This window comes from Gymnoscopelus braueri (genome assembly GCF_963280865.1).
Source record: "Gymnoscopelus braueri genome assembly, chromosome: 5".
NCBI lineage: Eukaryota > Metazoa > Chordata > Actinopteri > Myctophiformes > Myctophidae > Gymnoscopelus > Gymnoscopelus braueri.
This window is the reverse complement of record NC_137606.1, coordinates 52809123-52831958: the sequence shown is the minus strand read 5'-3', so window position 1 is coordinate 52831958 and position 22836 is coordinate 52809123. Positions and strand designations below refer to the sequence as shown.

The 22836-nt window shown below is 41.4% G+C and overlaps 1 protein-coding gene across 2 annotated transcripts in view; it reads right to left on the bottom strand.

Annotated features, from left to right (window-relative positions):
- Nucleotides 1–16807, bottom strand: part of LOC308086071 (myosin heavy chain, fast skeletal muscle-like) — a 61279-nt gene extending 44472 nt beyond the window's left edge. The window contains exons 1-36 of one of the 2 annotated variants that reach the window (XM_080429428.1): nucleotides 16786–16807; nucleotides 15782–15808; nucleotides 15441–15659; nucleotides 15210–15353; nucleotides 14779–14935; nucleotides 14661–14688; nucleotides 14454–14565; nucleotides 14231–14323; nucleotides 14080–14143; nucleotides 13685–13783; nucleotides 13491–13594; nucleotides 11202–11340; nucleotides 10412–10530; nucleotides 8613–8762; nucleotides 8333–8503; nucleotides 7942–8245; nucleotides 7742–7806; nucleotides 7318–7405; nucleotides 7080–7197; nucleotides 6831–6954; nucleotides 6598–6734; nucleotides 5661–5916; nucleotides 4916–5158; nucleotides 4516–4692; nucleotides 4279–4424; nucleotides 4103–4193; nucleotides 3529–3918; nucleotides 3288–3414; nucleotides 3011–3129; nucleotides 2703–2899; nucleotides 2184–2367; nucleotides 1928–2093; nucleotides 1563–1687; nucleotides 992–1300; nucleotides 674–877; nucleotides 443–568 (exon numbers count right to left, since the gene is read on the bottom strand). In XM_080429428.1, coding sequence (XP_080285554.1) covers nucleotides 443–568; nucleotides 674–877; nucleotides 992–1300; nucleotides 1563–1687; nucleotides 1928–2093; nucleotides 2184–2367; nucleotides 2703–2899; nucleotides 3011–3129; nucleotides 3288–3414; nucleotides 3529–3918; nucleotides 4103–4193; nucleotides 4279–4424; nucleotides 4516–4692; nucleotides 4916–5158; nucleotides 5661–5916; nucleotides 6598–6734; nucleotides 6831–6954; nucleotides 7080–7197; nucleotides 7318–7405; nucleotides 7742–7806; nucleotides 7942–8245; nucleotides 8333–8503; nucleotides 8613–8762; nucleotides 10412–10530; nucleotides 11202–11340; nucleotides 13491–13594; nucleotides 13685–13783; nucleotides 14080–14143; nucleotides 14231–14323; nucleotides 14454–14565; nucleotides 14661–14688; nucleotides 14779–14935; nucleotides 15210–15353; nucleotides 15441–15647 — 5283 coding nt within the window. In that variant the 5' untranslated portion in view covers nucleotides 15648–15659; nucleotides 15782–15808; nucleotides 16786–16807. The remainder of the gene's footprint in view (nucleotides 1–442; nucleotides 569–673; nucleotides 878–991; nucleotides 1301–1562; nucleotides 1688–1927; nucleotides 2094–2183; nucleotides 2368–2702; nucleotides 2900–3010; nucleotides 3130–3287; nucleotides 3415–3528; nucleotides 3919–4102; nucleotides 4194–4278; nucleotides 4425–4515; nucleotides 4693–4915; nucleotides 5159–5660; nucleotides 5917–6597; nucleotides 6735–6830; nucleotides 6955–7079; nucleotides 7198–7317; nucleotides 7406–7741; nucleotides 7807–7941; nucleotides 8246–8332; nucleotides 8504–8612; nucleotides 8763–10411; nucleotides 10531–11201; nucleotides 11341–13490; nucleotides 13595–13684; nucleotides 13784–14079; nucleotides 14144–14230; nucleotides 14324–14453; nucleotides 14566–14660; nucleotides 14689–14778; nucleotides 14936–15209; nucleotides 15354–15440; nucleotides 15660–15781; nucleotides 15809–16785) is intronic. The other variant, XM_080429429.1, reaches the window with a different exon arrangement.
- Nucleotides 16808–22836: the final 6029 nt, after the last annotated feature.

Genomic DNA, 22836 nt, shown 5'->3' with positions numbered 1-22836 from the left:
AGGTAGTTTAATACAATTACAGTATCTTAGTAGTCATCATATTCAGTAGTACAACTACTTGTTGTTGCTATTAAATATCTTTATGGAGGATGGAATGAATAGATTGTTGAACGAGTTCAGTCTGCACTGTAGCATTCTGAACCATCTGCCTGAAGCCAGCACCTCAGAATGCTGGTTCACAATGTACTTTGTCTCCCCGAGCACATTTTTCTGAAGATAGTGATGTTACTTTTCTCCCTATGATCTTCATCATGGCTGTTTGAATTAGACATGCAAGTTTAGGATTTAGTTCTAAAATGCATCCTCTGTTGTACCCTATAAGAGCAAAGGTTTTCAACATGCCATGAGCGAGCTGTATTGTATCGCATGTTGATATTAAGCATGCCATAAGTATATCTAATTGTCCTGGTATATTGGATAAGGGGTGGACATCGTAACTTACATCAGTGATGGCTTTCTTGGCCTTCTCCTCTGCATTCCTTGCTTCTTGAACGCTGTCGTCCACTTCACCTTGGACCTGGATCAGGTCAGCTTCAAGTTTCTTCTTGGTGTTCAAAAGGCTTGTGTTCTACAATTAAGATTCAGTTTAGAACATTTTATAAAGCATTACTTGTATGTTAAATATTTGATGTTGATGTTGTTATTTGTTATGTAGAGTTTCTCATTGACTTACCTGAGAGTGCAACAGTCCAGCACGCTCACTAATATCTACCAGTTCTTGCTCAGCCACTTTACGGCCTCTCTCTGTCTGTTCCAGAGCCACTCTCAGCTCCTCAATCTCAGCAACCATGAGGCCATTCCTACGCTCCACCATGGAAGCTTGCTCCTTCAGATCTTCTTGGGCTCTGAGAGCATCATCAAGGTGCAGTTGGGCATCCTAAAATGAATGACATTGGAGGTGGTCACGATAAGAGGAACATCAGAATGTGACCACTCACTGCTCAGAGCAGTTCCACTGTTTGGATACATATCTAACTACTATGTTTTGCACCTTGAGCATTCCCTGGATGTTCCTCAGCTGCTTCTGGGACTCAGAAGCCTGACGGTTTGCGTGACTCAGCTGAACCTCCATCTCATTCAGGTCTCCCTCCATCTTCTTCTTGATCCTCAGGGCATCGTTTCTGCTCCTGATCTCCGAGTCCAGAGTGCTCTGCATGGAGTCAATGACCCTCTGGCTGTTCCTCTTGATCTGCTCCATCTCCTCATCCTTCTCTGCCAGTTTCCTATCCACCTCACCCTTGATCTGGTTGAGCTCCAGCTGGATACGAAGAATCTTGGACTCCTCGTGCTCCAGAGTACCCTAAAATGTAACACAGGACCCCCCCCCCCCAATATGAGTCCTAGCGCTTAACGCTCCACAATCCTCACGCAAGGAGAGGCATCCCACTTCTGACACTAATGTAGCAAATAGTGCAATGCCCTGAGCTGGGATCAAATCCTGATCACCAACTCACCACTACAGCAATCAACAGGCAACGCTAAGAGAGCTAGCTCGCTCAGAGACACTTCTGTGGGGTTGGTACACTTATAGACAATTGCATTCTTCTGCAGTTATACTGTACCTCTGCTTCCTCCAGGGCTGTCTGGATCTCTGACTTCTCTGTCTCCACCTGTTTCTTGGACTTCTCCAGCTCATGGACGGTCTTTCCAGTCTCACCAATCTGTTCAGTCAGGTCTGAGATCTCCTCTGCAAGTTGATTGAAAATAATTAATGAGGAACTTTTCAGTCGGTCAAGTATTTTGTGTTTGAATAAAGTTGGTGTAGCCTATATCCACAATTAGATCTTGAACATTTGACGAATTTTAAAGGCAAAATGATGACCCTTTGACTCGTTAACAACACCAGCTTTTAGCTCAAAAGACATATGCAAAAGATATTGAAGCAAAAATAAACTGTTGCTAAAAGAATGATGAAGAGAAAACTCACGTTGCAAGTTCTTATTCTCACGCTTCATGGTCTCCAGTTGGTCCAGAGACTCCTCATAGGAATTCTTCATCTTAAACAACTCAGTGTTGAGAGAACGAGCCTCTTTCTGAGCTCCCTCCAACTCTGCCTGTCCCTCTTCATATTTCTGTTTCCATTCAGCCAAGACCTGCACAGCATTTGTAATGACATATGTAATTTACCCAACATTAAGGAGGCAAGAGTTTTGATTATTTCTTAATAATGAACACCAAAGCACCTTATCAAAGTTCCTCTGTTTCTTGTCAAGGTTGGCAGCCAAACCATTGGCCCTCTCCACATCAATCATAAGGTCTTCCACTTCACCCTGGAGTCTCTGTTTGGTTTTCTCCAGAGAGGCGCACTTGGAATTCACAGCCTCAATTTGCTCCTCAGCATCCTGAAGACGCTGGGCTAGCTTCTTCCTGTTGATCAGTGTTGGAATGGAATCAAATGACTGTGGGCAATATTTTGTATAGTGAGTGGTACCTGTTAGTGTAAAATACTGATCACTGTATATAGAGTGGTAGCTGATAGTATAAAACACCCTGTAAAACACCGGTACCTGATAGTGTAAAAGACTGATCACTGTATAAAGAGTGGTACCTGACGGTGTAAAACACTGATCACTGTATATAGAGTGGTAGCTCATAGTGCAATACACTGGTACCTGATAGTGTAAAATACTGATCACTATAAAGAGTGGTACCCGATATTGTAATAAACTGATCACTTATTTTGTATAGAGTGTGGTACTTACTTAGCTTCCTCCAGCTCCTCAGTGCGTTGGACAGCATCAGTCTCATACTTGCTCCTCCACTGACACACCTCAGCGTTGGCCTTGGACATTCCACGCTGCAGCTCCGCCTTGGCTTCCTGTTCCTCCTCAAACTGCTCCCTCAGAAGGTCACAGTCATGGCGAGCTGATTGCACACTATGAGCAAGGGCATTCTTTGCCTGTCAAAAGAAAATGGCCAAAATAATGTCAACTGAATGAAATTACCAAAAGTATAATTCTAGGCCTATTTGTAAAAACAAAAAAAAGGAAAATAAGAATCTGTTCCTTACCTTAACCTCCTCTTCAACGACTCTCTTCAACTCCTCAATCTGCTGGGTGAAGGCCTGCTTGCCTCTGGTGAGCTGAGAGACCAGAGCTTCTTTCTCCTCCAGTTGACGACCAAACTCACCTAGTTAGAAATTGGAATATTCGTTTCAAACATTTCAAAGAAATTATCAAAGTCACAGGATAACTCTTGATCATAGCATTATCTCTAATTATGGTCAATTTGCTCAAGTACCATCGACAAACCATGTAGACAAAGTAGACTTTAAGATGAACATTTACCGTTCTCTGTCAACAGTCTTGCTCTCTGAGTTCCAACATCATTGAGCTGGCGAACATTCTCATCACTCTTGGCCTTGATTTCACCAAGTTGGTCCTCAAGGGTGCGGCACATCTTCTCAAGATTTCCCTGTTGATTAACATTGGACATATTCAATCACTGAAGTAACCTACAATGTATTCCCTCGTTTTTTTCTTGGTTCATTGAACAAGTCAAGAATTACACACAAGCATTCTATTCTACCTTTGCCTTAGCAACAGCTTCCATGTTGCTGGACAGGTCATCGATCTCCATCTTGTATTCACTCTTCTCCTTCTCCAGTTTCTGCTTGACACGCTGGAGGTTGTCGATCTGTTCACCCAGTTCAGCCACGCTGTCGGCCTGTTTCTTACGGAGGCCAGAGGCGGTGGCTTCATGCTGCAGGGTGGACTCTTCAAGGTCACGACGCAGCTTCTGGAACTCAGCCTCACGCTTCTTATTCATCTCGATCTGAGAAGCAGTGGCTCCTCCAGCCTCCTCCAGCCTCTCACTGATCTCCTCAAGTTCCCTGGAGAGGTCAGCTCTCTGCTTCTCCACCTTGGCACGAGCAGCACGTTCTGCTTCGATCTCCTCCTCCAGTTCTTCAATACGAGCCTTTCAAATTAATGGGTTACGGTTAGATTAACATCTGAAAATAATAATTCATTCTTACTTATTATTAACCATTGACGTATTTTGACGTATCTTGGCTCAAAAACGCTGGCCGGGCTGATTTATTTATTTATTTACTCTGGCAGTTAATGAGTTTAATGATTTTACAGAAAATGTAAAAAAATACCTGGAGTTCTTTGATCTTCTTCTGTAGCTGAGCCCCCAAGGATTGTTCATCCTCAATCTTACTCAGAAGTTGGCTTGTTTCAAAGTCCTTCCTGTGGAATACAGCACATCAATATTTTAGAGTCATTCTGCAGGTGGTTTCTCTCCATGATATTTCATATTGTTGGTCCACATTACTTCTTTATCTTCTCGTCAGACTGTTGCTTGTCGTTCTCCAGGTCCATGATGGATTCCTGGGACAGTTTCAGATCACCCTCCAGCTTTCTCTTGGCTCTCTCCAGGTCCATGCGGAGCTTCTTCTCTTGCTCCAGAGAACCCTCCAGCTGCACAATAATAAATTATTTGTGCATCATTATTCAGTGAAACAATAAACATAATGTTAACCAGAACATCTGATTCACTTCATAAACTCACATCGTCAACTTGCTGCTCCAGCTTGGTCTTGGCCTTGGTCAGAGTGTTGACTTTGTCTTCCTCTGCCTGCAGGTCATCCAGGGTCTGTTGATGGGCCTCTTGGAGGGCCTTCTTTTCCTTGGACAGCTTAGCGACGCTCTCATCCTGAGAGGCCATCTCCTCAGTCAGGTTCTTCACCTGGTTAAGCAGAACAGAATGTCATGGAATGGATCAGTAGTTCTCAAAGTGGATTCCAGGGACTCTCAGGGTTCCTTTATGGGGGGGGGCTAAATGACCCTTACAAGTCTGTAACTCTGACAGTATACAAATGGAGTTAAGGGGAGAGCTTGAAATGTTTGAGAACCATTGGAATGGAGTGTACTATATCTTGATAAGACAGCTAGAGTGTATAATGTTGAACCTTGTTTTCAGTGGCGTGTTTCTCCTTCTCCACTTTGGCCAAGGTGAGCTCCAGGTCATCAATGTCCTTCTTGAGCTCAGAGCATTCATCCTCCAGCTTCCTCTTCTTGGCAGTCAGTTCGGCATTGATCTCCTCCTCGTCCTCCAGTCTCTCAGTCGTCTCTTTGACCTTTGCCTCCAACTGGATCTTACTTTTAATAAGACCCTCACATCTCTCCTCTGCATCGTTCAATGCTTCATCTCCCTTGTGGTCAATGAAAAAGGTGAGGGAACATGTCAACATTTGTTCTGGGTAAGGTATTTGAGATTTGTTTTGCAGCTGCTTGCTGGGGGGGGGGGGTACATTAACACAAGGGACATTAACAGACTGAACAAGCTGGTGAAAAAGGCAGACTCTATCATTATTAAAGCCTGGACGGTACGGAGGTGGTGGCGGAGGTGAGGACAAGGAATAAGAAGCTGGAGGCTATCAACCTCCTCCGGAAGGATATACTATAGTAGCGCGTGGGTGAGTAATTAGAAGTGGCGTATGCAGATTCACCCTCCCCCACGGAAGAACCACAAATTGAGTCAAGCCTTTGTGCTGGTAGCCATGTAGCTATACAATGATGCCAACAGCCTTTCGACCACCAGGCATTCTCTGCCATGGTCTACATCTACATTCTACATTAGATAAAATATTTAAGATAGGATGATAAACAATATGAATTATTAGCAACATTTCCTGTACAAGGGTAGCTACTTACTGATGACGCTGCTTGTGCAAGGTTATTTTTCTCCTGCACCATAGACACCAATTTCTCTTCCAGTGACTTCTTCGAGGCCAGGGCAGAAGCCAGGTCAGTCTTCATCTTTTCATAGTTCTCCTTCATGTTGGCCAGCTCCTTCTCAGTCTCAGCACTCTGCAGGAGAGGCTTGATCCTGTAGTACAGCTTCATCCATGGCCAGTGTTTCACATTGACGAATGCGCGCACATTGAACTGGATGGCGAAAATGGCTTCTCTGTGGGAACACGGTTGCAGTGTATCATGAGTCATGATTGATTTGATTAGATTTTGGTCACAATATAACTTAAACCCACGATATACACATAAAAGCGTAATGAAACACTTGTTTCCAATGTGGTCCTGCAACATAAATAAAAATAAATAGTTGAATAAAATTACATAGCACCAATAAATTACATAGCACGTCACCTGAACTCACAAAATACAAAACCACTGAAAACAACCTTAAATCCCTAACAAAGCCTGTAACAGTATTTTCACACTGTTTTTATAGGAGAGTTTAGAATGAGACTGCCTGACACACAGAGGGAGCTCATTCCAAAGAGAAATATAAAAGAAGTCTAGCCACAACCTTTGGTATCGCTAGTTTCATTCTGATGTACAATCAACTTAGCATTACTCTTTGTGGATGTGGACCCCGAGCTGCAGATCGAGGGTTTCCTTGCAGGTTGTTGTTATAACTGCTTTTATTGTGTCATTATAGTTGTTATTGTTGTCATTATTATTTCTGTTGGTTTTATTGTTGTTTTCCTCCCCCCGACAAGGTGGCAGATGGTGGCAGTCTGGTTCTGCTCGAGTTTTCTTCCCCCGTTTAAACAAAATTGTGTTGAACAGTAATGAAAATGTTTACATGGAAATTGTACTTAATATAGAATAAATTATGTATTCAAAGTACCTCCTAGCCATCATCTTCACAAACTCCTTCCTCATGACGTAACCTCTTCCGAGGGCCTGAGTCATGGTGACCAGAGCAAACAGCTTTTCATCTCGCATCTCCTCAAGGACACCCAGCAGACCAGCTTTGAAGAACACCTGCATACAATGTTACAAACACTGTAACTAAACAACTGTAAAATCAACTTTTAGTCCTCTGTCCATAATTTTAAAAAGTATTTGCAGTGTGTTTACCTTGGTGTGTCCGAACTTGTACTCATCAACGGGAACGTCAATGGACCCAAGCAGCTTCTCTGAAGCTTTCTTGTTGTCCATGAACGCGCCGTCGGGACATGCGCTAGCATTCAGTACTTTGTACCTGTTTTGCAAAAGTTCATGGTCATTTTGTGCTGGGATTCAGAACTTTGTACCTGTTTTGTAAAAATGGGTCATTTTGCGTTAATAGGTGTGGAACTAAAAGCTGCTGGAAAAAGGAATTGATACCTCTGCTTGAAGTCAGCATATGGGATTCTGCTGGGGAAGCCCTTTCTACAGATTCTGATGCCCTCCAGCACACCGTTACACCTCAGCTGGTGGATAACCAGGAAGTTCTCCATCAGGCCTGTAAAGATGTTGCTTCATTATTATTATTATTAGGACAAAATAGTTACACACATTGGCCAAAGTTGCATTAAATGACCACCTCACAATCATTGTTTAAATGTTTATTTTCTGTGTTTACCTGGAGTCTTGGACTCGTTGGGAATCAAGCAACGCACAAAATGAGGATGAGTGCTCCTCAAATTGGTCATCAACACCCCCAAGTTCGCCTATTGAGACATAAAATAGCCAATTAGGCTTATTATTAGTAAAAAGTTATAGAATAATGTACTTTTTCCTCCACTACAATTATTTGAACTCTTTAGATACTAGTTACTTTACAGATTTAGATTTTTCTAAAACATACATTAACCACTTAAGCCCTGTTTTAAACTTCAGCCATTCAAAGATAGCTGATCTACAAGCTCACAACATGTGAAATTGTTTAATTCCAACATGAAAAGACGTGCCTTTCTTACATTTCGTACTTGGATATAATGTAGATCTTAATAATGCTTAATTCTTAAAGGGATATCATTTTGATAATAATGAATACATATTCTTACCCTGAAAGCACTAGACACAGTTTGCATGGAACCACCCTTCTTCTTGGCTCCCTTTGCTCCAGCCACTGAGGAGAACCGGGCAGAACAGGTTTTGGTGACAGGTTTCGGTGACAGAGGTTAGGGGAATTATAGGAGGATGAATTCAGGCTCAGGTGGGGGATAGAACACATTAAATTATTATATTATATTAATAAACATACCTTCAGGCACAGGTGGGGGATATAACACAGCCAGCAGCTTCACTGAAGACTTCTGGTACAGCTGCACCACAGAGTCGTTCAACGGGTCTTTGTTCTTCTCTAGCCAGCCTGTGATGCTGTAGTCCACCGTTCCAGCGTAGTGAACCAGGGAGAAGTGGGCCTCACCCTTGCCTTTGGCAGGCTTGGGCTTCTCAAAGGCTTTACACTTTCCAAGATGCGTGCCATGCAACTTGTCGTTGAATGTCTTGTCTGAAGCCTTTGGGAACATGCACTCCTCTTCAAGGATGGAGAAAATTCCCAAGGGCTTTGTAAAGGAGACAAAAGAAATAAATCACCATAAACAAAAACGAAATTAACATCATGTCCATTAAAGCACAGAATAATAGCATACCTTCTCAATGAGCTCAATGCAGACAGCCAGGTCCATGCCGAAGTCAATGAGATCCCATGGGATTCCTTCTTTTTTGTATTCCTCTTGTTCCAGAACAAACATGGTGTGGTTGAAAAACTGTTGCAGTTTCTCATTGGTGAAGTTGATGCACAGCTGCTCCAGGGTGTTGAACTGTGGGTGGAAATATCATTAGCCTGCAGTCTCTTAAAGTCTTTGTGACAGAAATAATGACTATACCACTTAAACAAGTCCATGCCACTTAAAACAAGTCCATGCTTACATCAAAGATTTCAAAACCAGCGATGTCCAGCACACCAATGTAGTAGTTTCTCGGCTGCTTGGTGTCCAGCATCTCGTTGATCCTAATGACCATCCACAAGAACAGCTTCTCATAGATGGACTTGGCCAAGGCACCGACTGAGTTCATTACCTAAGGAAATAGGAACGTTATTTAGTAGGGGTGTGAATTAAACAATTCAGAATTCGGGCATTTAGCAGACATTCTTAATCCAGAGCAATTTACTGCAAGCAAGGAAAACACAAGGTAATACATCAAATGCATAGCAATAGTAATCTAGGATCATAGGTAAACCAATAACGGTCTAAACTGTATATCTCAAAAAATCTATAATCTGTACATTGAAACTATACACACTAGGATGCCAGGTCTACAAATGAACCTGGCATCTGTCTACATAACATGCTATCTAAATTACATTTTAGCCTTTGCATAAGCCTGCAAGGTCTTCAAGTGCCACGGCAAGTGTTACAGGCTAGGGTGGAGTCTGAAGAGTTGAGTCTTCAGATTACGGTGGAAGATTGGGAGTGAGTCTGCAGTTTTAAATGCAATGGGGAGCTCGTTCCACAGTTTGAAGCCAGAAGGGAGAGTCTGTCCCGGGTGTTTTAGGGAAGATTCTGACAGCTTCCCTGTGTTCCCTGATCTGAGTGAGCGGTTGGATACACAATGTGTATTGTTTATTTTTTTACAGGTATACTGTATACTGTATACTGTTAAAATAATATGTCAGAGGTGCATGGAACTGCACATTTCTGCAGAGTGATTTTTTTGTATGCTCTTCATATATTAAATAAATAAATGAATTTGAACTAGAAAAAGTGCTTATCAGAGCACAGGTCAGGTATGTTATTGTGTGCCAGCAACGTTGATGGAATGTGAAGAATCGGACAGATCCATCTTGATCACATGACTATAGAGATAATGTGTACCGATTTGCGAGATGTTTGGACAAAATCTATAGGAGTAATATAAAAAATGTGTTTTGCCAAAATCGGCCTCCTGTTGGCACTATCATAGGGCAATGTCAAAAGGTTGTCGTTTGTTCCTCAACGTAGTGCGAATGTGCGTGCAAAGTTTCACCGCAATCGGACATTGTGTTCATGGTTTGAGGCATTTTGTTCAAAACGGGCCACTCCTGCCAACTATAGAGTATCTCATATATATGATATAGATGAAAAATCTAACAGATCTGTCTTGATCACATGACTATAGAGATAAAAAATATTTTACATAAGTCGGCCTCCTGTTGGCGCTATATAAGGCAGATGTGAAAAATGCAGAGCAAAGGTTTTTCCTTGGCCTCTAGGGAGTGCACATACAAAGTTTTAATCAGATCCTGCAGGTTGTAGGTAAAAACGCAAATCGGCCTGTTATTGCACGATACTGTGTACCGATTTGCGTGATGTTTGGACAAAATCTGTAGAAGTAATATTAAAAAAAAATGTTTTAAAGATCGGCCTCCTGGTGGCGCTATGTCAGGCCTATCTGAAAAAAAGTGAGGCAGAGGTTCTACTCTGGCCTCCAGGGAGTGTGCCTGCACTGTTTCGATGCGAGCAGCCCAACGGTGCCGCGCACACACGGACGGACGGACAGACAGACACGGTGCAAAACATAGTCTCTTCCACGCCTTCGGCGAGACATTAATGTTGGATTTTAATTACAGAAGATGATTTAAGACAGGCTGGAAACAACTCAAAAAGATATTAGAGTTCTTATGGTACTGTGTTGAGAATATAAGGTGTGTATGAAATCAGAACATGGAAATAAAGTAACTTACTCACCTGTGGCACAGTTTGTCCCTTAGTGACATACTCGTTTCCGACTTTCACTCTGGGGTAGCAATATGCCTTAAGCATATCGCCTGAGTTCAGACCCAACAGGTAGCAAATCTTGTCAGACACTGAAATGTTCATACAATTTGCAATTAACAATTTAGGCATTTAGCAGACACTCTTAATCTAGAGAGTGACTTACAGTAAGTAAGGTAAACACAAGGTCATATGTCAAATGCATAGAGGTAGTAATCTAGGATCATAGGTAAACCAGGTAAATCAGTCTAAACTGTAGAATATAAAAAAATAAGAATGGAAATATATTGAAAATATATTTAACTTAGTTCATTTAGAATATAAGTAAATATATACAATATTAATGACAAAGTCAGTATTATTTTCATTCCTTAGTTGAAGATGCAGCTCACCCTCCGTGATAATGATAAATAATAATTATTATAATGATAAAGATCAGCCAGTACCGCGGGAAGTAGGGGTGCTGGGGGTGCGGCCGCCCCCCCTCCCCCCAGGTACCGCCCCCCCCCCCCCCGCCCTACATCAAAAAATATATTATTATTTTTTTGATAATAAATCGGTAAAATCAGGCAAAAATAAGAATTAAATAACATAACTCTAACCTAACCCTAATCCTAACCCTAAAACCGAAATAAAGAAACCAAAAACTGGGAAAAAAACTAACCCAATCCGCCCAGAACCGCGACAAATGTTCGCGCGCGCGGGGGGTGCATACCGCACCCCTAACCTAAAAGGTCTTCCCGCGGCTATGAGATCAGCTCACCCTCCGTGCCATCAGGTTCTGCCTGTTCTTCACGCTGCTTCTGTTTGAACGTCAAGACCCCATGATGCATCACTGCACCGGTGAACTTCCAGATGTACTGTTTCTGCTCAGCGTCGAAGCCCAGGATGTCAATAGCCTCCTGATGTCAATAAGCAGAGATGTATTCAAAAGATTGAGATTAAGCCTTATATTAACAAACATCATTTATAACTGTGTACATCTCAACAGTAACCAACATACAGTATACATACATTGGTATCTGCACATTTCTAAAGTGACAATTTAAGGACTTTTAAGACCTTTTAATACCTATGAATAAAAAAGAAATAAAACAAACTAGAAAAAGTGCTCCTCGGAGCACAGGTCTCTACCAGGTCAGGTACTGTAGGTTATTGTGGCCTCCTGGTGGCGCTATACGGCAAGCGGACACTGCATTCATGATTTGAGGCATTTTGTTCCAAAAACGTGTTGTGCTAAATTAGACCTTCTGGTGGCACTATAACAGGCCAATGTGGAAAGGGTGGCATTTCTTACTTGGCCTAGTGGGAATGTGTGTGCAAATTGTCACGGAAATCGCATGATTTGAGGCATTTTGTTCAAAACGGACCTATCCTGCAAACTTTGGAAGCCAATACTAGCCAACTAGGGTGGAATATGAAATATCGGACACATCCGTCTTGATCACATCAACTATGGAGATACTGTGTACTGATTTGCGTGATTATTGGACAAAATAGCAAAAAATTGGTTTTAAAAAGCTTTAAAAGGCAGATCTGAAAAATGCACGGCAAAGTTTTTTCCTTGGTCTCTAGGGAGTGCGCGTGCAAACTTTCACGCAGTTCGATGCAGTTATAGGTAAAAATGCGTACCGGCTTGTTATAGCACATCCATGAGGCTGATTTGAACTATTTCAAGCGGCATGTATTCCTCTGCCTAGTGTGAATATGCGTGCAAAATTTCATGGAAATCGCATGCTGCGGATTTTGTTCAAAGCGAACCAATCCTGCAAACTTTGGAAGACAATCTTAGCCAATCAGGATGGAATATGGAAAATCCGACAGATCCTTGTTGATCACATGACTATAGAGATACTGTGTACCGATTTGTTTGGACAAAATCTGTAGGATTCATATAAAAAACATGTGTTTTGAAAAGATCAGCCTCCTGGTGGCGCTATAACAGGCCAATCTGAAAAATTCGGGGCAGTGGTTCGGCATTTCGAATCCACGGAGTGTGTGCACAGTTTCGTAGCAACCGGGCCAACAGTGTCGGAGATAAGCAGCTCACAGATAGACGGATGGACAGACAGACGGGCAGGTCTCGGCCATGCCTTTTGACCTGGCGGAGATAACAAGACCATTACTGCGTCAAAAGTAATCAACGAACTATACTATAAAAATTGTCAATGATTGGCCAAATTGTCAAATCTTACCCAAGAAAGAGGCAAACAAATTGAAAATATGTAGATCTAGCCTCGCGTGGCCAGACAATATCACACGACACACTGCTTGGATATTAGTCTGGTCCCTATCAACGATAGGGACCAGACCAAGGGGCGGTTACAAAAAGATCCAAACGGACTCTATTGGTTAGACCTAAAACCAATCAGAGCAGTGCTTCCTGCTACGTCACACACAAGCGCCGGTGCTGAAATAGTAAACATCGAAAGCTAGCTCCACTCGTATTTAGTCTGGTAACCAGATGAAACTATTCTTAACACATCTTTCTTTCCAACAAAAGCTTTAAGGGCAATTGTTTGTTCGTCTTTTAGAAAATAAATATTTTCTAACGCGTTTACTACCGATGCTATGGCGGCGTCCATCTTTGTTGTGAAAAACTGAAAATGAGACTCCTGCATTGTACATCATTGCTCCAAATAAGGTGATAAGCCCACCCACATTTGGATACTCAGCCCTGATTGGTCCCTCACGATTTCGGAGGGAGAGAAATGAAATCTCTATTGAGGGGGGCCAGACCTAATCTGCCGAGGGCTAAAGTGCGATGCAATTTTGCAAAGGCAGATTCGTCTGGAACCAGGCTAATGTAGATCAGCTATTTTCACAATATTTATCTGTGGAACCGAGTTAAACTAAAACAACTGCTACAATTCCAAGTGCTTATCAGGGTGTCGGGGGGGGGGGGGGGGGGGGGGTCCCAGTTCAAATAGGATTATTTTGGGGGTCACGGCCTGAAAACCTTGAGAACCACTGTTTTAGAAAATAAATTTTGCAGAGCAACTGACTGCAGTGCACAGTGAGTATTAGAATGATTAAAATAATGTTCTCTTACATCAGTAGCTTCCAGCTCTGCTTTGTCGTCAATGCTGGCCACAGCGATCACACCCATGCTGATCAAGGGGAAGTCGTAGGGGTTGGCGGTGATCAGACACATTTCTTAAAAGGGATTAAAAAAGGGTGAACTTTGTTTTTTTATTCATTCATTTATGTACTCACTGCATTATCAGTAATTCCACTTACACTTACCAATGATCTCAGGTTTGTGGTTGGTCATCATCTGGAAAAAGATGTGGTAACCTCTCTCTGCAGGAAGCTGGTAGGTCACTCTAGACTTCTCCAGCAGATCTATATGGGTTGTGCATAACTCATAATAATAATAATAAAAGTAATAATAATGATACTCTATATGGGTTGTACATAACTCATAATAGTAATGATAATAATAATGATAATAATAATAATAATAATAATAATAATAATAATAATAATAATAACACTAGTAATAATAATAATAGTATATATGGGTTGTACACAACTCAAAATGTAATCCCCAATGTGTATGTATATATATATATATATATATATATATATATATATATATATATATATATATATATATCATCTGTGAACTTCATACTTACATGTCTCAATATCAGCACTGGCCAGTTTACCCGTTGTGTTGAAATGGATTCTGATGAATTTACCCTGTTTGATATAGCACAATTTGTTGCATCCCTCTACATTGTGGAATCATTGCAGGTTTTCTCATAAAATGTCATTATTTATACTTACAAAGCGAGAGGAGTTGTCATTCCTAATAGTCTTGGCATTACCATAGGCCTCCAGCAAGGGATTGGCTGCAATAATCTGATCCTCCAGTGACCCCTAGAATATTTTAGACATCGCCATATTTAAAATGTAGTCAGAATTATTTTGAATTGAATTGCTATATTGCATATAAATGCTTCATGTTCAAAAAAAGTTTTTTGTTAATGTTAAAAACCTGTACATATACCTTGATTTTACCGCTATCGGCCGCACATTTTTCTCCACTAGAACTAGCTGCTGTTGCAAAGTACTGGATGACACGCTTGGTGTTCACAGTCTTTCCAGCACCGGATTCTCCACTGGTTATAAATGCATACATTCAGAGAAATGCAGTTACTGTAGTGAATTTGTGTTCAATGTTCTTTTTTTAATGCCTTCTAGATGGGAAACTTACGTGATCAGGACAGACTGGTTCTCTTTATCTGTAAAAAGTAAAGCAAGCTTTTAGTCATGGATACAGCACAAAACCATTATAGTTATATATTCTTTACATTGTCCTGACTAGTACGTACCCATCAGCATGAACTGATAAGCGTTGTCAGAGACAGAGAAGATGTGGGGTGGAGCCTCAATACGCTTCTTGCCTCTGTAGGCATTTACAACCTCCTGGTCGTACACTGGGAGCCACTTGTAGGGGTTCACAGTTGCACAAAACAAGCCAGAGTAGGTCTGAAGGGTAGAAGAGAGAGAGAACATTAACATCATACAACATAACACTGATAATGCCACATATCTGGGACAACGGATCACTAGAGCTTGGATTACAGTCAAGACTTGCAAGTGGCATCAACTAATGAGCAAGTTAACTTCAGAACCATGAGTTTGTTTGCGATTGTTTTTCTATGGTTTTCAGTTGATGATATAACTTGTACTCTCTACTTTTTCTTTCTTTGCTATCGACAGGTGCAATACTGTACTGTTCTCAGCATGTAGAAAACCTTACATAGATCATCCATGCTGCATATCGCTCTTTGAGGTTATACAGGACAGTGGCTTCAGTGAGGTGGGTCATCATGGCCATATCCTCAATTTTGTCATACTTGGGAGGGTTCATAGGGGTGACATCATCCTCCTTTGCAGTTCTTTGCTAAAAAAAAAAGAAAGCACAATTTCAGAATTTATTGTGATCACAGTTGTGTCACTATTGGATTTTAATACACCTCTACCTACGTACCTGTTTTGTGTCGAGCAATTCCACGGTGACTTTGGCACCGTCCTTACTTATGATTTTACACTTGAGATACAGCTCCTTAGGATCAGTCACAAATGCTGCAGTTTTGGCATCAAAGGGTGCAGCTTGAGCCTCCATTCTCTCCCTCTCTGGCTTACGGAGGTAAATGGCGGCCTTGCCATACTGCTGCATCTCTGCGTCCGTACTCATGGTGGCGGCTTTCTGTAGACAGACAAATAGATGTTGATGCCTTTGCTGTCTTGAGATCTGAGCAGATAAATGTATGTCTATTCTTATAAGCTGTATCTTATTTTAGGTTTAATAGAAATCTTATGAACACTCACTTTTTCCCTCCAGCAGTGGAAGTGCAACTTGTGTGGGAAAAGTGTGTAGAAAAAACAACACATCATTTTGAGGACACAAACATGACTTGAATGATACACTTTAATACACAATTTATATATATATATATCCATTAAAGAACATTATATAAATCCCTAATGAAGATATCAATGACTGTTAACTAGATAAAAACCACTACTCAGTGTGAGAGAGAGAGAGAGAGAGAGAGAGAGAGAGAGAGAGAGAGAGAGAGAGAGAGAGAGAGAGAGAGAGAGGAAAATCCTATTTCTAATGCGTTCCACAACTGAGTAGAGTGATATATTTTAGAATTATTTGCATGCAATGTAATAAAATTATATTTGCTCATTCAGATTTTTGTTGTTGCATCACCTTATTTCTTTTTTTATTTCAATAGTTTGTTCGTTTTTATTTGTAGTGAAGCAATACTAGATTTATTCTTATACACATTCCCTTGCATGAATTAAGGTTACATTCAGAAGTTGGTCGATTAAAGTAAAAGCATTGTTAAATTAATGTAATAATGACTCCAATATGTATAAACAGTCAGCCACTTTGCCTAAAGTGTTTCTCAGATAATTAAACAAACAAAACATCAATGTTACTTCTACTTGTAAAGACAAAATCTTCATGAATATACTTGAGTACTAAAAGTGAAAAGTATGTTGCATTAAAAGTACTCTTAGTAAGTACAATTCGTTCAAAAAGTGACTTGAGTAAATTTACTCTTCCCACCTCTGGTTACATTATGTTTGTAGGCCTAAAAGACAACTGAATACATTTTCATGTAGCTAACACAATACATGTACGTACATGGCTAACAGGACTAATACATTTAAATGGCTATGAATAGCTAACAGGACTAATACATTTAAAAGGCTATGAATAGCTAACGTCTCTAATACTGTACATTTATATGTCTAGCATGAATATCTAACACGTCTAATAAATTAATATGACTATGATTAAGAGATGTAGTCTCACTCACCAGCAAATGGAACTCTGAACTCCCACAATGGCTCCATGTCACCCATCTCAGCCTGCTTATATATTGGTGTTTATTGCATGCTTTGCAGAAAGTAAAAGAAGGACTTGCCTTAAAAGGTCCCTTAATTACAGTTGACATTGTGATAGTATCGGATTAGTCATTAAACTATTTAAAGTCTATTAATAAGACACATTAAGCAACTGTAAATGATACTTCCAACATTCAGTCCATACTTGGTATGGGGGGAATGGGGTGAACTTGCTTCGTGGTTAATATCTATTTGCCAGTGGCTATCAAATGTAATCACTGCTGACTGCACACAAATAATCTGTATAACTGGGAGGGCAAGGGTGCTGGGTTTCTTCACTATATGTCTTGTCAAATACATTTGGAATAGGTTAATATTCAGTGGTGGATAGTTCGATAAGTAAATTTTGCTGCTGATAGCCTACTTATACATACATAATGTGTATGTAGGCATGTCTGACATGTCTGGCTGGGATAAAGGTTTGGCCCTTGACCCTCTAATGTCATCCCATAATAAAGTGACATACTTCAATGTTATTTTCATCCCTTGAACTCATCACATTTCATTTCAGCATCAAATGATTCATTAACAGACTATTTCATGTATTGCACACTCAGCCTCTCTCACACAGCTGATACAGTCCAAGATTGTCACAGATTGCAAATCAAATCAAGCAGATATACAAAATAGCCTAAACACAAAGAGGCTTTAATGAATAGATAATAGTAATAATGAACAGACTCAGGCATAACCTCTGACTGTATTAGGGTTGTAGTCGAGACCACCTAAAGCGAGTCCAAGTCAAGACCAAGTCCGAGGGGTGGGGGCGAGTCCGAGTCAAGACCGAGTGTGGGAGGCCAGGGAGGGGGTCGAGACCGAGAACGACGAGAGTCAAGACCGAGACCGACGGGAGGTGAGACCGAGTCGAGACGGAGACCGGAATCATTGTTTTTTTTTCTTATTTGATAGCTACAGAAAACAATCTTGATCTGAAACACTGCAATTATATGTTACTGACTTTGGAAAAGCTCAAAATTGGGTATACTAACTTTAGTTACTAGTTACTTTGCAGATATACATTATAAAAAATACATTAACCACTTTAGCCTATAGGCTATTTGAAAATAGACGATCTACAAGCTCACAACGTGTCGCGATCTGCAATGTCAACCACGAGAGCAAGCAGGCACGTCAGATGAGCTCCGTTACTTAACAAGACAGCTGTCCATAAGCGCCAGACAGCTCATTTATAATGTTAATGTGAATGGGCTCCTCATAATATGGGTATAATACAATTATTTAATTGCATTGTAGTGACTCGTGACTCGAGTGGACTCGGTTTGGGTAGAGTCCCGAGTCCCTTAGTCCGAGACCGAGTCAAGACCGAGTAAATCAAAATGCAGACTCAAGACCGGTCTCGAGTACTTAGAACCCTAGACTGTACTACCTGTACTGTTAATAATTGTTAATAAAGTATTCAATCAATCAAAAACGGCTGAGCACAGAACTTGCTTGAAAAGGTCCGTTGAATGAGCCCTCCCCAAATCTGCTTTACTCACATCAATGCATGTGTGTGTGTGCTCTCTCTGTCCTACAGGAATACACACTTAAACTGATATAGACTTACACAGATAGGAGGTTACATATAGTAAGTGCAGGCGTGTACTCACACACACACGCACACACACGCACACACACGCACGCACACGCACACACACACGCACACATTTAACATCTTTATTGGCGTTCACATATCAATACATTCTTGAACACAAACAATAGTAGATGCAAAAGCTTGGGAAACTCAACAACAAGTGTTTCAGGAAACAGATCAAGGATACAGGAAGCATTGTCTCCTCCATATGTGGCGACTGGCAATTATCACAGACACTGAACTGAAATGAGTCGATGCCTTAGCTCAGGGGTTCCCAAAACTATAGATCAATCTATCAGTAGATCACAAAGGCTGTGCAGGTAGACAGCATGCCATGCCCCAAACAAAATGAAATAAAATAACAGCATAAAGTGGCATCCGCCACTTGAATTAAGGTGACTTGATTGATTGACATGAAGAACGGCCTGTCAGCTCCCTTCGCTGATTCTATAGTAGGCAAACCCACAATTGCTTTGTTTTAAAGAGTATTGCGTGCCAACATCAGTAGCTTTGCAAAGTTAAATGTGCATGGTATAGAGATCGAAAACCTACTATACTTCCCTACAGAATGGGAGGAAGCCTTTTAAATGTTACATATTTTTTAAGTATTTTAAGGTACTTTCAGCAATGGTATAAAATCTTGTTGAGCCGGTCATTTTAAAAATAGTTCTTAAGTCAAAAAGTGTGGGCAGCCCTCTCACTTATGGACATAACTGAAGCTTCCAAATATAAACACAAACTGTTTACATTGTAACCAAGCTGTAATTAGAAAGTGCTGTGTCTGAAGTTGTCCTACACGGGCATGCGCGCGCGAACACACACACACACACACACACACACACACACACACACACACACACACACACGCATTTGTGGCCTCATTTTATGGCTACTTTAACCATGCTCCTTATATGTATATGATTTACACGCTTTACAATAATATTTGGGTTTATTCCAGAGAAGAGATCTTACAAGCGACCGAAAAGCATGGTTCCAGATATATTTCTTCTGACGTTAAAACAGATATGCAAAGTTATATACACATAACGTGGGGTAATGCCTTCCGTCATCACGTCAGCCGTCAGTTATGTCTCGAATGGCTCCGTTTCCTGGGCAACCAAGGTTGGGGTATCATTTATGCACAGAGTTTATAACAACAAATCTGTGTGGCAACGAGGTTAACCTGCTATCTAATATTGTTGACATACCAGAAGGAGCCCATCAGACCAAAACAATGTTGCAGGCTGCCTGAGAGGCACTGACACTTTTAACCATATTAACACACACAAATGGAAAATGGTACACTTTAGATCCATAAGAAAATGGTACAAAGTTAGACCCATCAGTATATATTTGACAGTACAGGTATGTTTGACATATTTGACTTGATTTGATTCTTTCTCTCCGTTCCTTACCACTTTCTTGGAACTGTACATTTTGGGAGCTTCTGCCTGCAAGTGTGGAATGTAGTGAAGGTGGTCACATATTTTCAGCTTTAAATATTTCATGTGCAGCTTTGAATATTTATGTATTTGTCATTTACTACATGTCCATCATCACACACCTGTCTGTACCCAGACATATGCAGAACAGGGACCATGCAGTCACAGTTGAGTGATGTGATCTCCTTTATCAACTGCACCTCTGGGCCTGAGGGGCACAGGCTCAGCTGACCCCAGATCAACGGCCCAGGGGGGCCCAGGGCAGGGGGGGCCCAGGGCAGGGGGGGCCCAGGGCAGGGGGGGCCCAGGGCAGGGGGGGCCAGGGGTGAGGGGCATGCTATGGGATCAAACACAACACAACTATATGTTCTCTCAGCCTGAATTATTGTTTCAGTCCGGCCTTGCCACAGAGTGAAACAGAGAAAGGAATTTCAAAACACATATACATTATAAAGTGGAAATGGGAAGAACCACAGACTATAAAAATGAAAAGGAAACAATTGTGTTGTATGATTAACTCCCTTCCATCAAGGCAGAATGAGATGTTCTTTCCCAGCAGCAGCAATGATGACGACGCGACGCACAGAAGAGTGCCCACTTCTGGTCAGACGAAGGAGGAGCCAGGCCCGGGAGGCAACCCACAGTGGCTACTAGAGCCTCCTAGTGTCGGCAACACCTGCTGCTAACATCTCACCAGCCACCCTAAGCCCCCAAGAGACAGTGGGGGCATTAGCATGCCACTTGGACACAGGCCGGGGTCTGATCAGCCTCGGTCGGTTCGCCTGGAGGAGGGTGTCTGTTGCAACACCAAGAAACACCCAGTGATTCCAGGAAACAACACTGTTGTTGTGTGCAAGTTTGTGCATCAGTAGATGTTTATGTTTACCTTTCTCAAATAACAAGAATGGGACATTAGGTAAATTACGTAGCCACTTACTCACTCACTATACTTAGTTAACCAGAGTCCCCCAGAGCTCTATAGTAGGCCCCATTTGTCGAAAGTAGCAGATCTACAAGCTCATTGCAATGTGTTGTGAGCTTCTAGATCAGCTATTTTGGATGGATGTTCTTCCCCCGAAGAGGGACACTACGGTTCAATGGTTTTAACAAGAATGAGGAATTAGGTAAATAATGTACAGTGTCTTACACAGTAAAGGGGACTTCGCATGTGAGAGGGAGCGGGATCGATGCCCACACTCCCAAAGGAGCTTTTCATGAGTCAGAGGAACATTGTACACAAAATGAAATTGAACTTTCCAGTGACAGTCAGCTTAATTATCTTCATCATGATTACAGTTGTTCAATGATGTAGTTTATGTTTCTAAGCACATTTTGTCATTTGTAATTATTCTAACCGGTAACTGTTCACCATTGATGACCAGAGTTGGCTTGCTCCCTTTTGCCCGTAATTTGATTGTAGAGTAAACTATGTACAGTATAGAAACAACAATACAAGGAGAATTAGCCCAAATGGTAGAGCGCTCCCTGAGCTTGTGAGAGGCAACGGGATCGATGCCTGCATTCTCCAAGGAGCTTTTCATGAGTCAGAGGAACATGTTTGAATCAGAAGCAGTTTAATCTCCTTGGCATCAGACTGAGCCAATACAACTTTTCTGATAAGATTGACAAATAGACCTGTGTTCACAATGGTACACAAATCAGGCCCTGGGCTACTGTATGTAATATGACAATGAAATTGAGACTTCAACTTCCAGTGATCCAGAAGTCTTCGTGTGTAATGTTTTCAGTGTAGTGTATGTTTGTAAGCAAATGTAGTTTTGTCATCTGTAGCAAATTTCAACCTGCAATGCAAGTGGTAGAAATGTGGTCTCTCTGTGGATGTGGCTTCAAAACCCACCTGTGAGATATAGCCTACTTCTTAAGGAGTGCAGTTTGGGCCTGTAGATATAACCATTCACCTTTGATGACCAGTTGGTGTGAACTCTTTTGACAATACCTCAATTTCATTAAATGTCACAATATCATCATGATTATCTCTGCAGAGCAGTGGTTTTCAACCAGTGGTCCGGGGACCACCAGTGGTCCTTGGAGGGGTACCAGGGGGTCCCCAGCTAATTTAGTTAACATAGCCTCACAATCATTTTAACCACCTAGCTTTGGCTATTCAAAAATAGCAGATATACAAGCTCATAGCGCGGCACCAAGTGCCGCGCTATGAGCTTGTAGATCTGCTATTTTTGAAAAATCCTGGAAAATGTGTGCATATCTTTGAATATATATTTTTTAAGCGAACATTTTAACTCAAATCTTTGCTTCTGGGGGTCCCTGGCACAAAACATTTTCAGATGGGGGTCCGCGGCCAAATGTATATCAATTTAGGGGTCCTTGGCATGAAAAAGGTTGAAAACCACTGCTGTAGAGTAAACAGTATACAGTACTTTAGCACAAGGGGAATCAGCTCAAACAGTGGAGCGCTCGCTTCGCATGTGAGCGGTAGCGGGATCGACGCCCACATTCTCCAAGGCGCTTTTGATAAGTCAGAGGAGTGTTGATATCAGACTGAGCTATATAAAGTTCTACACCTCTCTGCAAATGTACACCATGCTGACTCCTTGACCTTTACATAATCATTTATAGTTTAGTTCAACAGGTTTATTAACAACCATGAATCACGGCATCTGTGTGTGGACAGCAGTCAGCTAAGCACATATACCCAACACAGTCCTGGAAAATTTTACTTGAGTAAAAGTACCAAAAGTAGAAAGTACTCATTATGCAGAATGTCCCATTTCACAAGTTTTTAAAATGTATAAAACTAGAAGTTCGGCCCTCACGGCTAGAGTTCGACACCTACGTGGCACCGCCGATGTGACTGATATGCCCATATATGGAGATCTGTGTGTGTTTGTCAGTCCTTGTCCCTTTTATGACCATATATGGAGATCTCTGTATTTGTCAGTCCTTGT